Source organism: Embiotoca jacksoni, unplaced genomic scaffold, assembly GCF_022577435.1.
Source record: "Embiotoca jacksoni isolate LCO1_2020_lvr unplaced genomic scaffold, fEmbJac1.0.p SCAF_14, whole genome shotgun sequence".
In the NCBI taxonomy this organism is placed as follows: domain Eukaryota; kingdom Metazoa; phylum Chordata; class Actinopteri; family Embiotocidae; genus Embiotoca; species Embiotoca jacksoni.
The window spans coordinates 7,797,745-7,812,646 of record NW_027185274.1 but is presented as its reverse complement, the minus strand read 5'-3'; the positions used below and the strand labels follow the sequence as shown (position 1 = coordinate 7,812,646).

General features: G+C 45.3%; 2 protein-coding genes across 5 annotated transcripts in view; one reads left to right on the top strand and one right to left on the bottom strand.

Moving 5' to 3' along the window:
* Nucleotides 1–336: 336 nt before the first annotated feature.
* hspa13 (heat shock protein 70 family, member 13) lies at nucleotides 337–5,732 on the top strand. The gene is made up of 5 exons (XM_069147724.1): nucleotides 337–486; nucleotides 604–944; nucleotides 2,158–2,371; nucleotides 2,517–2,684; nucleotides 3,305–5,732. Exons 1-5 carry the CDS (start codon nucleotides 462–464, stop codon nucleotides 3,862–3,864), a joined length of 1,308 nt encoding a protein of 435 aa, XP_069003825.1. The 5' UTR covers nucleotides 337–461; the 3' UTR covers nucleotides 3,865–5,732.
* A 27-nt stretch (nucleotides 5,733–5,759) lies between these two features.
* Nucleotides 5,760–14,902, bottom strand: part of gdpd5b (glycerophosphodiester phosphodiesterase domain containing 5b) — a 41,023-nt gene continuing 31,880 nt past the window's right edge. Inside the window, exons 10-18 of one of the 4 annotated variants that reach the window (XR_011178184.1) lie at nucleotides 13,352–13,502; nucleotides 11,988–12,209; nucleotides 11,646–11,803; nucleotides 11,409–11,556; nucleotides 10,133–10,215; nucleotides 9,408–9,422; nucleotides 8,016–8,128; nucleotides 7,359–7,737; nucleotides 7,051–7,247 (exon numbers count right to left, since the gene is read on the bottom strand). Coding sequence is in view for 2 of the 4 variants with exons in the window: in XM_069147722.1 (XP_069003823.1) it covers nucleotides 7,053–7,144; nucleotides 8,016–8,128; nucleotides 9,408–9,422; nucleotides 10,133–10,215; nucleotides 11,409–11,556; nucleotides 11,646–11,803; nucleotides 11,988–12,209; nucleotides 13,352–13,502 (982 nt within the window). In the remaining 2 variants the exon portion in view is untranslated. Of the gene's footprint in view, nucleotides 7,248–7,358; nucleotides 7,738–8,015; nucleotides 8,129–9,407; nucleotides 9,423–10,132; nucleotides 10,216–11,408; nucleotides 11,557–11,645; nucleotides 11,804–11,987; nucleotides 12,210–13,351; nucleotides 13,503–14,902 lie in introns of all 4 variants that reach the window. The other 3 variants (XR_011178185.1, XM_069147722.1, XM_069147723.1) reach the window with 3 other exon arrangements.

Sequence of the window (14,902 nt, the reverse complement as noted above, 5' to 3'; positions counted from 1 at the left end):
CATTTAAATATTTTTTTATCCTAGATACATGTATAATAATAACAATAATAATAATAATAATAATAATAATAATAATGATGTCCGTTTCTATATTTTATTTTAATGTCGCGACTAGTTTGGCTCTGCTTGATTGGCTGAGAAGACGTTACACGTCAGTCACAAATACGTCCCGAGCTTGCTGCGCGTCGCGCGTGTTGACGGGAGTTGTAGTTCAGAGCAACACATCCCGCTTCCGCGTAGCGGCGGGGCTGCGCGCTGTTGAACTACATTACCCAGCATTCACGCGGGGCCACGCAACGTTGACGTGTATTTTTCGTGATAGTTGGACATTTTTCCTGTTCGGCGTCTTCCAGCTGTCACAGCGGAACATCGTTTAAACCGCAACTTGAACGATTTATTTTTTTTACCGACATTTTTGGTGAAATCTAACCGGGAGGTGACTTCGCAAACAGCGCGTAAAGATGGCCGGAGAGGTTTCTATGATTGGTAAGTTGAATGACATTCATTTTTAAAAAAAATATATTATTTTTTGGGGGGGGTGCTATCACGGAAGCTAGCCGGTTCGGTCCACCTGTGGTAACGCGTGACGTCCCCGGGCCGCAGGTTCTGTGATCCTGGCCCTGTTCCTGGCCGGTTACCTCGGCCAGCAGTACTTGCCGCCCCCCAAGCCCAAAGTGATCGGCCTGGACCTGGGCACCACCTTCTGCTCCGTCGGCGTCTTCCACCCGGGCAGCGGGGAGGTGGAGGTGATCGCGGACGAGGAGGGGAGGAGGAGCATCCCCAGCGCCGTGTCCTTCACCCGCACCGCGGTGCTGGCCGGACACGCAGCCGTGGACCTGGCCGACAGCAAACCCCACAACACCGTCTACGATGCCAAGAGGTTCATCGGGAAGATATTTGATCCGGAGGTCCTGGAGCAGGAGAGTGCTCGGTACCCGTTTAAGGTGGGTGATCTCTGCAGTGAGTCGCTTCAGCAGCCGGGGTTACCCATCAACGTAGTTTATAGTAGTTTATAGTAGTTTACCCATCAAAGTAGTTTATAGTAGTTTATAGTAGTTTACCCATCAAAGTAGTTTATAGTAGTTTATAGTAGTTTACCCATCAAAGTAGTTTATAGTAGTTTATAGTAGTTTACCCATCAAAGTAGTTTATAGTAGTTTATAGTAGTTTACCCATCAAAGTAGTTTATAGTAGTTTACCCATCAAAGTAGTTTATAGTAGTTTACCCATCAAAGTAGTTTATAGTAGTTTATAGTAGTTTACCCATCAAAGTAGTTTATAGTAGTTTACCTATCAAAGTAGTTTATAGTAGTTTACCTATCAAAGTAGTTCATAGTAGTTTATAGTAGTTTACCCATCAAAGTAGTTTATAGTAGTTTATCTATCAAAGTAGTTTATAGTAGTTTACCCATCAAAGTAGTTTATAGTAGTTTACCTATCAAAGTAGTAGTTTATCTATCAAAGTAGTTTATAGTAGTTTACCCATCAAAGTAGTTTATAGTAGTTTATCTATCAAAGTAATTTATAGTAGTTTATCTATCAAAGTAGTTTATAGTAGTTTACCCATCAAAGTAGTTTATAGTAATTTATAGTAGTTTACCCATCAAAGTAGTAGTTTATCTATCAAAGTAGTTTATAGTAGTTTACCTATCAAAGTAGTTTATAGTAATTTATAGTAGTTTACCCATCAAAGTAGTTTATAGTAGTTTACCTATCAAAGTAGTTTATCTATCAAAGTAGTTTATAGTAGTTTACCCATCAAAGTAGTAGTTTATCTATCAAAGTAGTTTATAGTAGTTTATAGTAGTTTACCCATCAAAGTAATTTATCTATCAAAGTCGTTTATCTATCAAAGTCGTTTATCTTCAAGACCTGAACCATCAGTTAGACACGTCTGCTTTTATTGAATGCCACCAGATATTAATTTATTAAAAGCATGATGAATCTTTTCGTCTATAAGATACGATCCAAAAAGCTGAGGCCGATTTTCAGCTCTGAACAGTTTTATAATTCAGTTTCTTCCGAGGAGATCTTCACATCTTAACGAGGCTCTTCCTCCCGGTTCTCAAACGCTAGAAAAATGTCAACAAAGCGACGTCGCCGTCACTTCCTCTCCACTCTCGTGATCTCTCCACCGTCGCTCCTCTCGTCCTCCAGGTGACGAACAACAACGGCAGCGCAGAGTTTGTGATCACCACCAACCGCACCTTCACCGTGAGCCCGGAGTACATCGGCTCCAGGCTGCTGCTGGAGATGAGGAAGATGGCGGAGCGGCAGCTGGACGTGTCCATCCGGCGGGCCGTCATCTCGGTGCCCGCGGAGTTCGACGAGAGGCAGAGGAACTACACCGTCAGAGCCGCCAACCTCGCCGGTCAGATTTAAAAAAAAAACAATTTTAGCTCACGTCCCGATGAAAGCCTTTTTTTGTTTTGCATTTCGGACTCTAAAACCTCTTTTAGAGGAATGTCCTTCCTTCTGCACGCGCTACATTTGCACTCTGAACTACCGTCTCGCAGGTCTGGAGATCCTGCGCGTGATCAACGAGCCCACGGCTGCAGCCATGGCCTACGGCCTGCACAAGGTGGACGTGTTCAACGTGCTGGTGGTGGACCTCGGGGGAGGAACCCTGGACGTGTCTCTGCTCAACAAACAGGGAGGGATGTTCCTCACCAGGGCGATGGCAGGTAAACGTGTCGCTCCACGGGGGGGGGGGGGGGGTCGGCGAATCGAAAAAAAAAACGTCGTCCTTTTATTACTGCGCGCTCTCGTCTCCACAAGTGAATTCAAGAGTTGACTTTACTGATAAAAATGTCTAATATCCGTTCAGACCTGAGGATTTTTGTAGTTTGTAATCTGGAAAAAAAAAAAAACAGCTTCGGCCTGAAAGGGAAACTTTTTTTTTTTTCCAACCTGGATTCAATTTTTCTCATCGTTTTGAGTCTTAAGTGACAAAAAGGGGGACAGACGACGTGTTTTGAAATCAGTTGAGCGTTTGCCGAGCGCCTCGGCTGGAAAAGTCCTCCGACCGCAACTGTGCCCCGTCAACATTATGGAGAGGGAAGCGGACGCTAAAGTCTCGCCCAGCTCCGATACCACGTCCTCCGCTCCATCTGCGGCAGGTCTCTCCGCGGCTGGGACATTTATTTTTCTTTCGTAAAAAGCGCCATCAGGTCACAGTTGCCCCAAAAGTAGTACGTTACATCCCCGTCAGGCAGCAGCCGGTCTCGGGACTTTCTAAAAACGGTCGTCCCCCATTAATCCCATTAATCGGGCCTTGTTTTTTTTTTTTTTTTTTTTTTTACAGGAAATAACAAGCTGGGAGGTCAGGACTTCAGCCAGAGGTTGCTCCAGTACACCGCAGAGCGAGTCAGACAAGAGTTCGGCGTCGCACCCACCCTCAAAGAGGACGTCCACCGCCTGCGCCTGGCCGTGGAGGCCGCCAAGCTGAACCTCACCCTCCAGCCCAGCGCCACGGTCAGGGCGCCGCTGCGCCTCCGCGACGGCCCCGGGGCCCCGTCCCCGGTCCTCTTCCAGGCCGTGATCACTCGCGGCCTGTTCGAGGAGCTCAACGCGGACCTCTTCCAGAAGATCCTGGCCCCCATCGAGACCGTGTTGGCCGAGGGCCGCCTGGAGAAGGCGGACGTGGACGAAATCGTCCTGGTCGGCGGGTCCACCAGAATACCGCGCATCAGGACGCTGATCAGCGAGTACTTCGGGAAGGAGCCCAACACGTCGGTGGACCCCGACCTGGCCGTGGTCACGGGCGTCGCCATTCAGGCGGGCATCATGGGCGGGTCCTGGCCGCTGCAAGTGAGCGCCATAGAAATACCCAACAGACACCTGCGCAAGACGAACTTCAGCTAATCGTCCGACCCGGGATATTTATTGATGTTCCTCTGGCTGCTAACACGCTTCTCCAACATGCTTTTAATTTAACGTCCGCCGACGCGGCGGCGTCAGGACGTGAAGGTCCTTCCGCTCAATCCGACGCCTCCTCTTTGACTGCGAAAGGTGGCGGTGACTGAAAAAAGAAAAAAAAGAAAAGAAGTGCCGATGTTGCACTGAACCGACATTCCTCCGACAGTCACTGACGACACCTGCAGAAGTGAACAGTCCTGATGGACTCGACAGCTGCTTTTGTCGCTCTTTAACGGCGGTTCAGACCCAGATGACGTCTTGACCGCCGCGCGTCCGCTGCCCCGATAAAGATGGTGCTCGTTTAGAAGACGAGCCTGGTTCGCCTTCCGCTATTTATTTATTTATTTACGTTTATTGTTTTTCGAGCCGGCGTTTTGCAGGACTTTAATAGATATTTTTTTTTTTTTCCCATTTAAAGGCCGACGGCGTGCTTGTGCCAAACCAGAAAGCTGCTATGTTGTTTACCGGTTTACCTGCTGCCAGAGAGCTGCGGTCCCGTCCGAGGCCTTCGTCCGGCTCCTTGTGGTGCTTTTGCCTTGTGAGGTCCTGCGGAGGTTTTTTTTTTTTTTTTTTTTTTTTTTTTTTTTTTTTGTCCGCAGGAAGTTACTGGAACAAAGAGAGAGAGAGAGACCTCAGTTTAAATCTGTAGATATGCACAATTAATTTAAAACAGCTCCACCTCAATATAGACTCCGAACCTGGCGAGTGAAGCGTGGGGCGGTGAGGCACGGAGCCTCCAGCCGACACGCGAAGGCGCGCGCCGACGTCAACCTTTTGGCATCTTGGAGGAAAACGCGGGTCGAATCGTTTCCCCTCCGAGAGACGCTCAGCGTTGCGCTTTGAGGACTTCCCCCTCGCCGGCCGACCGCGCCTGCTTTTGCTGCTGAAGGTCGACCGGCGGCCCCACGGGACCGAAGCTTTGCTCACCAGTGCCTTGTGTGTTTGAGGCCGAGACAAATGAGTCGCCGTCACATCAAGGAGGTTTATTGTTTGATGTGGGAGCGAGAAGATAATGTGAAGGACGTTTTTTTTTGTTTTTTTTTTCTGCCCGCTTTCGTTCTGTGCGTCGCAAGTCGATTATTGCGCAACGCACAGGATACGGGAGTTGATTTACATTTACGTATCTTTTAACAAAAAAAAAAAACACTCAAATCCATAACCGTGCATCTCCGATGGTCCGGTGAGTGTCAACATCTTTCAGCCAAGAACTCGACATTCCTTTAAAACTTCCATCACATTCTCTTGGTTTCGCAAAATGTAATTAATTCCACCGTTTGTTGTATTTCAAATTGGGATCGTGATGTTTCAGAGCCTTCAGTAAAATACTGAATAAGTCATTTCAGTCCCTATTGAAAAAAAAACAAAAACATCTATTTTTGTATTAAAAGTACAGCTGGCTGAAAGTCAAAAAGGAAGTGAAACTGTATTGAAATGCTTTTCAGCCTATTAAAATTCCATTTCTCAACTTCTCCACTGTCCTTTTATTTCTAAAAGTCCAACTGCAGTAGGTTCAGTTTGTAGCCTGCTCACTCCTGCACAACGTAGCTCACATCGCGATGAGGAAATGACGCCGATAAAACAAAAGGAGCGCTTCACCAATTATTAATACGAATTAGATGCGAGTGCGCTAATGTAACATTTCTGAAACGAGAGGAGTGAAGTCAACACTACCGGCCGTTAGACCACACGGAGATGATACATCTTCAGGTTTTATGCAGGTGGTCATGAAGTCTTCCAGGATTTGTGCAGCCGTGCAGGAATCAGAGATACACTTTTAAAATCAAAATCTGTTCTTTAAATTGGATTCCTTTGGAAAAGAAAAAAAAAATCTCAACAAAAACTTGTGTATTTGAAGATGTTTTAATTCTGAGGCACAGTAATACCCAATGAAATAAAAATAAAAACACAAAAGGCAATTCACTTCTTGACCTGTCCTGCCTGTCGCGACGCCCGTAGCTTCCCTTCACTCATCTTCGATTACCTTTAGTTTCACAGTTAGCACCCACTTCATTTCCCTAACAGCATTCAGTTTTACACCAGCAACCAAACACGCGGATGCGTTTTGTTTGTCAATACTGAAAAACCACAGACTTAACTGCAATTCAAAGTGAAATCCGTCACGACCAGACTATTGCTATAGTGCTCATTAAACCGTCACATTGTTTCTACGTCACTTTTAGTCGGCTGGAGCGTCTCGCACACAATGGTTCACCTTTTTATATACAATAACACTCAACAGACCACTGCACACGGGGTTAAAAAAATAATAATAATACATACCCAGTCACAATACACACAATACAATATACTGTACACATCTTTAAAAAAAAGAAAAAAAAGAAAACACATTCACCATTAACCATAAAAAGACCCCCCCCCCAAAAAATAAAAATAAAAATCTGTGTCACCAGGTCTTGCGGTTGCACACGTCAGTCGATAAGATCCTTACAGTTACATGCACCAGTTACAAGGAGGGGGAGGGAAGAGGGAAGGAAGAGGGTGGGGGGGGGGGGTAGCCTTTATATCACAATAATTATCTTACATACACCATGTGAATATTTCACCTGGAGGAGAAGGCAGGACTTCTGTAAACAGCTCGTTTGTGTTTTTTGCTTTTCTATTTAAATATAAATATGAACGTTAGTACTAGTAGAAGCGCTGACAGGAGCATTACGAGCGTTTTGCCTCACGCCGAGATAAAGCCTTTGTAAAAACAAATCCGTCTGCTAAAAGAAGAATATCATTTACAGTGCTTCAAATAATAATAACAGGCTTTGGGAAAAAAAAAATAGCTTAAAAAGAAGCAGGCATTGGTGACTCAGAGGGGCCTCTAACATTTGGATGCGAGAGGAGGAGGAGGAGGAGGAGGAGGAGGCCACGAATTTGGCGAATCCCATCAATACAAAGTGCTTGTAGTCCTGTGTGACATGCAGTATGTCCGACGAGAAAAAAAAAAAAAAGAACTATTTACAGAATGTACACGGAGCAGAAGGGTGGTTGGCGTCTCCGTCAGAGGCAGCGGTCCGTCAGTTCATCAGCAGCGCAGAGAAAAGACTTCACACCCGTAAACAGCAATGATGCGAGTGTTGTTCCCATCTCGCTGCAACACGCTCACACAAGGCTAAACTTCAAAATCACTGGCTGATGCCCTGATTGGTGTAGTAGTCGTAGTCGTAGCCGTTGTCCCCGTACAGCTCCTCAGCACTGCCAACTCCGTTCCTCACCTCTGGAGGGCGCCATAGGACAAGAGAATAAAACTCGGCATGAGCAGTGTTACGCAGCTGTGACTCTCTGTGACCTCACCACGTTCGCTGAAACACTCGGCTTCACTGGATACGTTAAGAAAATGAAAAGGAGTAAATATAGTGCAACGCTGAGTAACAAAAGTGAGTGAGAAAATGATGAAAGAACCAGAAACGGCTGGCACTGACATGACTTACCTTTGACCCCCAGCGCGAGAGGCTGTCTAGACAGACTGGGGCATCTATAAGCTCCCCCTACACGACGTGGTTTCCTCTGGGAGGATTGTGGGGGAAGAAGGGTGTGTGGAGGGAGGGATGATGGAGGGATGATGGAGGGATGGAGGGAGGGATGGAGGGAGGGATGGATGGATGATGGAGGGAGGGATGGATGGATGATGGAGGGAGGGATGGAGGGGCAAAGGAGGCAGAGAGGTGGAAGACAACGAGGGATGCAATGGATGCACGGAACAAAGGAGGAAGTCGCTGCTTGCGAAGAGGATGGAGGTGTGGTAGGATGGACAGGAGGTGCCGCACGTCACGCGAAGGATGGAGGAGGGAGGCGGTTAACGAGGCCGACCTTCGACATGGAAGAGAGGAAGAGGAGGAGCGACAACATTCACGGACACTCAGAGAGATGCATGCTGGGATGGAGACGACATGCTGGCTGGGCGCCTGAAATTCAAAACCGTTCCTCGTCTTAAAGTTTGAAGTGTGAGGGAAGTCGTTGCAAGTCAAAAGATAGGACGTTTTTTTTTTTTTTTCTGACTTCAGGAGCCCAAACAAACAACATCAACAAAAAACATCAAAGGCTGGTAAACATGGACGTATCGCTTCATGCCCCTGCCCGGGCCTTACCAGAGAAGATAAGTTTCTCCTTCATGACGTTGATGTCTCGACTGGACCTCCTGACCGCAGCGCTCAGCATGATCTGTTCAGGGTTGTAGCTGTGCATACCGCTCATCCGATACCTGCGGGGTCACATGTTGGGTCAGGAAGCACCTCCGTACACCAGGAACTCACTAAACACTGCTGCCTCTGCTTGTAATATGAAGCTCGGGGTCAACATGTCCACTTTTATAACTATAGAGTTAGAGAATGAGGTGTGGAGGGATTGTTAAAAACCATAATGACTCTTGAGCATATATATATATATAACGTATATGGAGCTCAGTTTAGGCTGGCACAAAACAAAGTGTATATTGACAGAGGTTTGAGGTGAGCATTATAATATGAGCTGTAACAGCATTATTAATGCTTAATAACTCATTTACTCATGCTTTGTAGCTCAGTAATAAACATTTAAAAAGGGACATATTTGTGTTTGTTAAAAATCCATTTCGGATGTGCTTTATCGTTGGCATCCTCGGAAAACAATCCATTTGTAAACGGATTATAAATTGATCATAAAAATAGTTTTGGTTCAGATCCTGTTCAGCCGCCGCTTAAAAAGGTTAGTGGTCATCGTGTACTTAATTACTCACGACTTGAAAGTCCATTTGAAAATGGTGCCTGAAGACAGAACTAATGTTTCATTAAATATTAAGTATCTTTCCTGCATATGCTGTATGTCTACTAAAAATACCTTCTGAACAAATGACCGTTTATATTTTAGGGATCACTAGCTACACTGAAGGCAGAGGGTTTCATTTCCTGTGCGTGAAAACACCGTCCTCGCTTTATTGAAAACAGCCCTGATTTCAATTAAATTAACCGAGGAGCATTAGTCACGATGAACCGTGACTAATGCACAGAGGTATTTGGGAACAAAAATGCAAACAAGCAAAGGATTTAGTTGGTCAGCGTCAATAAAAGCCAATCCAGAAGCACTTCCCCTGATGAATTCAGATCCGTTCTTCATTTTGGACATGTAGTCGTTTGAGAGACGGTGAATTTAAAAACCCTTTGGAGATTTTTTTTTTATGTGTGCTGTGTGGGTGGGAAGCGCTCATTTAATTTAGCCCGCAGGGATAAAGACGTCCCTCTACAGGAAGCAGTGCAGTATAACGATTCAGGTGAGATAGAGAGAAGTGAGAGAGGTGAGAATAAATATAGAGAGACAGTGGAAATAAAGTGGAGAAAAATCTGAAGGAGATGGATGACATCGTAATGAGAGCAAAAAAAAGAAAAAAAAATGGAGAGATGAAGGTGAAGAATGCATCGAACAACGAATGATGGATGAAGATAGTGAAGGACAGAAAGAGGGTGAAAGGAGAGAAGACTTTGGGTCAGGAGAGGCGACCCAGTTACCTGATCATGTGATAGCTGAGAGAAGATACCAGAATGCAGCAGAGGAGGAGAAGAGCATGCACATCAGGCAGAGGAGAGAGGACGAGGAAGAGGCAGAAAGACAAAAAAAAGGACAAAAGAAGGTGGGAGAAAAGAGAGGTCAGTTTAGAAGCCAGCAGAAGCTACTGAAGAGCTCGGCTAAGCAGAGCAAACTCATACTGGACCATTATGAGGAGAAGAAGAAGAAGAAAAGAAAAAAAAATCAGTGTCCTCCATCCCAAAGATGACAGGAAGACAGGCAATCTGTCTCTGGAGGTGTCGCGGATACAAATGAAACCACACTCTTCAACCGAGGAACAGAAATACTGCAGGAATGTTCAGTCAAGAGAAAACACATGTTCATATGAAGTACACCTTCTCCGTCATCACGGGTTAGCAACAAAACAGAGGTACAAGGGGAGGGGGGGGAGGGAGAGACAGCAGGGCAGCTTATAACACCACAAAACAAAATGGGCTTAGATAGTTGGCGTTTCCCTTGGAGGTCATTTTTGGCAAATAAAAACATCAAGAAAACTAATGAAAACTGGGCTGCAGCATCAGTGTGTATGAGCTGCTACTTTACAGACCAGGAGACGTCTGCAAGACAGTAGACAGTAATGAGAGCCATAAAATTACTGCAGCAGGAAAATGGAGGAACGACGCCCGATATAATGCATAACGTAATATCAGCAGCGGTCCGTACTTACTTCTGGAGAATGAATATTCCTATGACTACAGCGAAGGAGACGAGGTCTGCAGACACCCACATCAGGCAGTATTCACTAGGTCTCTGGAAACACACACACACACACACACACACACACACACACACACACACACACACACACACACACACACACACACACACACACGATCAGAAATTTGACCTCAACAAGTTCACAGCAGGATCCACCACTGGGTGGCGCTACATGCCAACAACTTTGCCTAAATAACAAGACTTTCTGCGGATTAAACGGCCTTGCGTCGGTCCAAACAACATCCACCGGCAGATTTGGCTTTACATGATTGCAGACAGAACTGCAGATGACATGTCGGCCTAAACTCTCCCTGAACCCCGGCAGGGGTCCGGCCGTCATGTCCACATGTTGTCACGCAGAGTTCCCGTATGGCGGCACAGATGGAGAGGCCGGTCCGACGCGCTGCACATGTGAGGCCGGTGAAATCCTACCAGAGAGGCTCAGTGTGTGTGTGTGTGTGTGTGTGTGTGTGTGTGTGTGTGTGTGTGTGTGTGCTGCCCATGTAGAGAAGTTTAAGGAGACTGAACTAGAAAAAAAAAACCCATGAGTCATGCACTACAGGATAGACTGCAGCGCTGACGCTCGCTGCTCTGCTGTGCAGGGACTTGAGATGAGAGATGAGAGAAAAATAATAGAATATCGTGCCCGGTTCAGGGAATAAACACAGAGATGAGCTCAGTTGAAGGCTCGGATCTCTTGTTGATGTCAACCAGAGCGATCCAATTTAGTCATACAGAGGAGGTGTAGCTGAAGGAGTGGGGCAGGTTAAAGAGGCATCTCGTAGCCTTATTGAGCATGTGTCTTGAACAAAGTGGTATAAAATGCATGTCACAGATGAACTGCAGCTTATGGGAAAAAAAAAAAGTTTTAGAGTAAAACACGTACAGCAGATCAATCTAGGTCGTTTTTGTACAAAAAACAGCAACAATTTATTTTATTTTTATTAAATTTGAATTGTGATCCGACTGATCTAAAGTGGACCAACCTATAGCCAGTTAATACATGTTTTTAATTGTGCTTTAATTATCTGATATCAAGCACTGGTTGTCAGATGAGTGGTCTGGGTATATACATCATTAGTGGATGTGTGCATTCATGCTTGCAAACAGGAAAAAAAGAAACCCCCTCTCAGAATCTCAATGAGAAAAAAAAGACATCTTCCAAACCATAAAAACTTGATTCCAAAAAGTAAATGAGAAGTTCCAGAAATGTGATGAGTCCTCACCATAAGCCAGACGGGGTAAGGCACCTTTCTGAGGATATGCGGGGCCTCTGACGAGACAGAAGACACCCCGCTGCACCAGAGTACCGAGTACAGCCAGGGCTCGTTGACGGTGTACAGGGTGAGGTTGATGTGGGCCTCGGAAAGGTCTCTGAAAACAGTCGCACACATTCAGGCACTTCTTTTAATATAAAAGAAACATGTGCTTCAGTGCCAGCGGGCGTGCGAGTGGGCTCCTACCTGATTTCCCCTGTGCCGGCTTGGTTGTATCGGAGCAGCAGCCTGCTGATGCCGTTCTGCTGCAGACTCTGAGGGCTCCGTTTCTCCACTGAGGTCTGGACCAGACCAGGCGCCAGCTGTCTCACCTGAGCTCTGTGCTCATCGGGAGTCCACATCACCTACGCAGGACACACGGTTACACTTGTCCCAATAAAACGTCGCGTTATCCACACTGATCAAGTGGCAGGTTGAAAGGAAACTGGGTACATTCACACTTATGTTTACATTAATCCCCATTTGAAGATTCAGCCTGACATCCTGCAGTGTAAAGGACGAGCCACCGTGTGTTCCTATAAAAGTTACCAGGCTCTGAGGAACCCCGGATTGCTCCACAGCTTGCAGCGTATCATTGATCCAGCTGTAGTAGCAGGGGTGCTCCGGAGGAGGTCTCCGCAGCCTGAAGACCACAGTGCTGTTGTGATGGGAGGCCAGCTTTAGAAGCTGCTCCAGGCTGCACACACTCTGATTGTTGATCAGATCCTTCTCACGCTGGGAGAGGGCGTGCACGGTCCAGAACGGGTCGTCCTGAAACAAGACGACAGAAAATTACAAAATAAAAAATAAAAATAAAAAGAGGTCACGGGTGTATTAAACACGGGTGCAAACGTCACTGTTTTTACTATCTGAATGTCACATTTGAATTAAACACTACACTGTAATAACACTCCTGCTGCTAGACCTTAATATAACGGACGGATTCATAATACTCTGCTTTAAACATTAGCGTCCATCCATCCAACGCCTACAGGAAATAAAAATAGTTTTTCCTCATTCGCTTTACTTCTTCTCTCGCTTCGCTGCTCCCTCGCTCCTTGGAGAGGAGCATCAGACACTTTATATTCAAGTCTTCCCCGATATGCTTCATCTCACTATTCTGACCAGAAAACACTTCGTTTTTGTCATTTTATGTTGTAAATGATAACATATTGCATAAAGAAATACATCGGACCGTGACAATACATTGGGAAAATTACACACAGAGGAGGCAAGGCTTCTCTCGGAATTCAATAACCAGTGCAGACAGGTGGTGTAAATAGACTGACGAGGAGGGAGCAGAAAGTAATGAAGATTCAAACAAAACCCGACAGAGCCTTGTCTTATCAAATCTGAGCTTCAGGGGAAAATACTTCACTCTTCCTTCAGTAACAAAACTGCACGGTTAGTGCGGAGATATCAAGACTCAAAGAAACACTTGCTAAAGCAGTTTTTTCAGTCGCTCACACGTTATGTGTAATGTATGAGGGTTACAGTGAAACAGCACACAAAGCAATGCATCTATTGAACAGCATCGCATGGAGCCGTGCATAAAAGAATAATTGGGGAGTACATTAGGCAGTTTTCCTGCACAATTCAAATGGCTCGTTTGTCTGTGTGTTTCCATTCTGTTCGGTCCACTGGTCTCGTACTTGAAGCATGTTGAAACAAACAATTATTTTGAAACACAAATTGCCATTGAGACGCTCCGCCTGCAGGAGAGCATCATTAAAGCTTTAGTGGATCATAGCATTTCCATGAAACCCACGTAGGATCAAAGAGAGGCGACACATCGGGTACTCGGGGCTCAATGGGCTGATGACCTTTATCGCACATCGCCGTATCACACCGTGCTGTCAATTAAAAGTGAAATGGTTTTAAAATAATGCAGACATTTAGTAACCAAGAACTACCTTGAGGAACCACTGTCCGGCGTTGAGCTGCTGCAGATCTGTCCAGTTGAACCGCGAGGCTTCATTCGTCTGTCTGTCTGAAAAAACGTTCCCTACGTCCGTGGTCCTCCGCAGGGTCAGATCATGCATCAGGAAAGGCACACCATCCACGCTGGAGGTCAGAGGAGGGCACAGAAGTCATCTGTATAAACTCGTGCGACTTCACCGACATCAGGTACAGAGGAGGGGTTTTCCTTCAAATCGCCCAACGATTGTCACATTTTTGTCATTTAAAAAAAAAAAGACTAGATTTCAAAGTTGAGGGACCATTTACACTTAAAAGGGCCCCAAGAACATCAGCGAAAGTGATTTAATTTCGAGCTCGGGCACGGTAGAGAAATAAAAGCTGTAAAAAAAAAAAAAGACATTAGATAAGAGCAGAAGAGACCAGAAGAGGAAGATGCTGCTGCTTGATATTTGAATACCAAATCAAATGACCCTTTTTGAGTTCACAGCATGTGTTCCAGCAGAAAAATGACAAAACCGAGACAAAAGGAGAAAGCCTCACCATTCATCAATATTTGTTATTCAAATTGTAGCTAAAAAAAAAAAGCTCAGAGTTTGAATTACAAATATTGTGTTAACATGAGTGCGTGTGGGTGTGTACTGTTAATTTACAAAACATATTGATCGGGGGGAAAAAAAAAAAATCTTACTGCAAAGGTAATTACTAAATAACTGAATAACTATGTTTCTATAATATGTGTTTGTGCTTATGTGTGTGTGTCTGTGTCTGCGAGAGTGGAGTCTCTCTGTCGCTGTCATCAAGGTCTAATTACTCAGCATGGTCGGGAGTGCACCTGTCAGCAGCCACACACACACACACACACACACACACACACACACACACACACACACACACACACACACACACACACACACACACACCTGTGCTAAGGTGGTTATTAATACAAGAAAAGAGTCTACACATCTAATTCAGATGCAAAAGAACACGCTGACAAAAATTGTAAACCCGGCGCTATTAAATGCAGCTCTAAAACACAAACACACACTCTGCACCGGCTAGCAACACTCGCCACCCTCCACACTGCCCATGCATGAATAGACATGTACAGCCACTAGTCATCATATACTGTGGCCACCACAGTATCCACCCACCATTTCCTCTTTTCCTCCAAGTGTGTCTCTGAGCTCAGCCTGTCATTTGCCATTATGTTGGGGATGTCATGCGTTCATTTTCTGGCTGCTGGTATCCTGATCCGGTGCCGCTTCACTTTAGTCTGGTCAATGCTCAATTCCTCAAATGCAGTTCTACGTTGTTGTCGGTTTTTTAATGTGTTTTGTAGACAACATATTTTCGCCAGACGGCGCACATTAATCCACATTATTTAGTCATAATTTAAACAATGTAATGCAGTCGAATATCAGTTTGATATTTCATGTCTGATAATTGGAGTAGACAATTGAGAAAAGCAACACACTATGTTTTGATTGTTTCTGGTGTGGGTTTATCCTCTCACTGGTATTAAGATGTTTAGGAGAAACCCGCAT

What these genes read in the sequence shown, in the direction of transcription:
- hspa13 (XM_069147724.1), top strand. Translation starts at nt 462, where the DNA reads ATGGCCGGAGAGGTTTCTATGATTG. An exon ending in CAGAGCCGCCAACCTCGCCG is followed by an intron (nt 2,372 to 2,516) that starts GTCAGATTTAAA and finishes ACCGTCTCGCAG; the next exon opens with GTCTGGAGATCCTGCGCGTG. An exon ending in CCTCACCAGGGCGATGGCAG is followed by an intron (nt 2,685 to 3,304) that starts GTAAACGTGTCG and finishes TTTTTTTTACAG; the next exon opens with GAAATAACAAGCTGGGAGGT.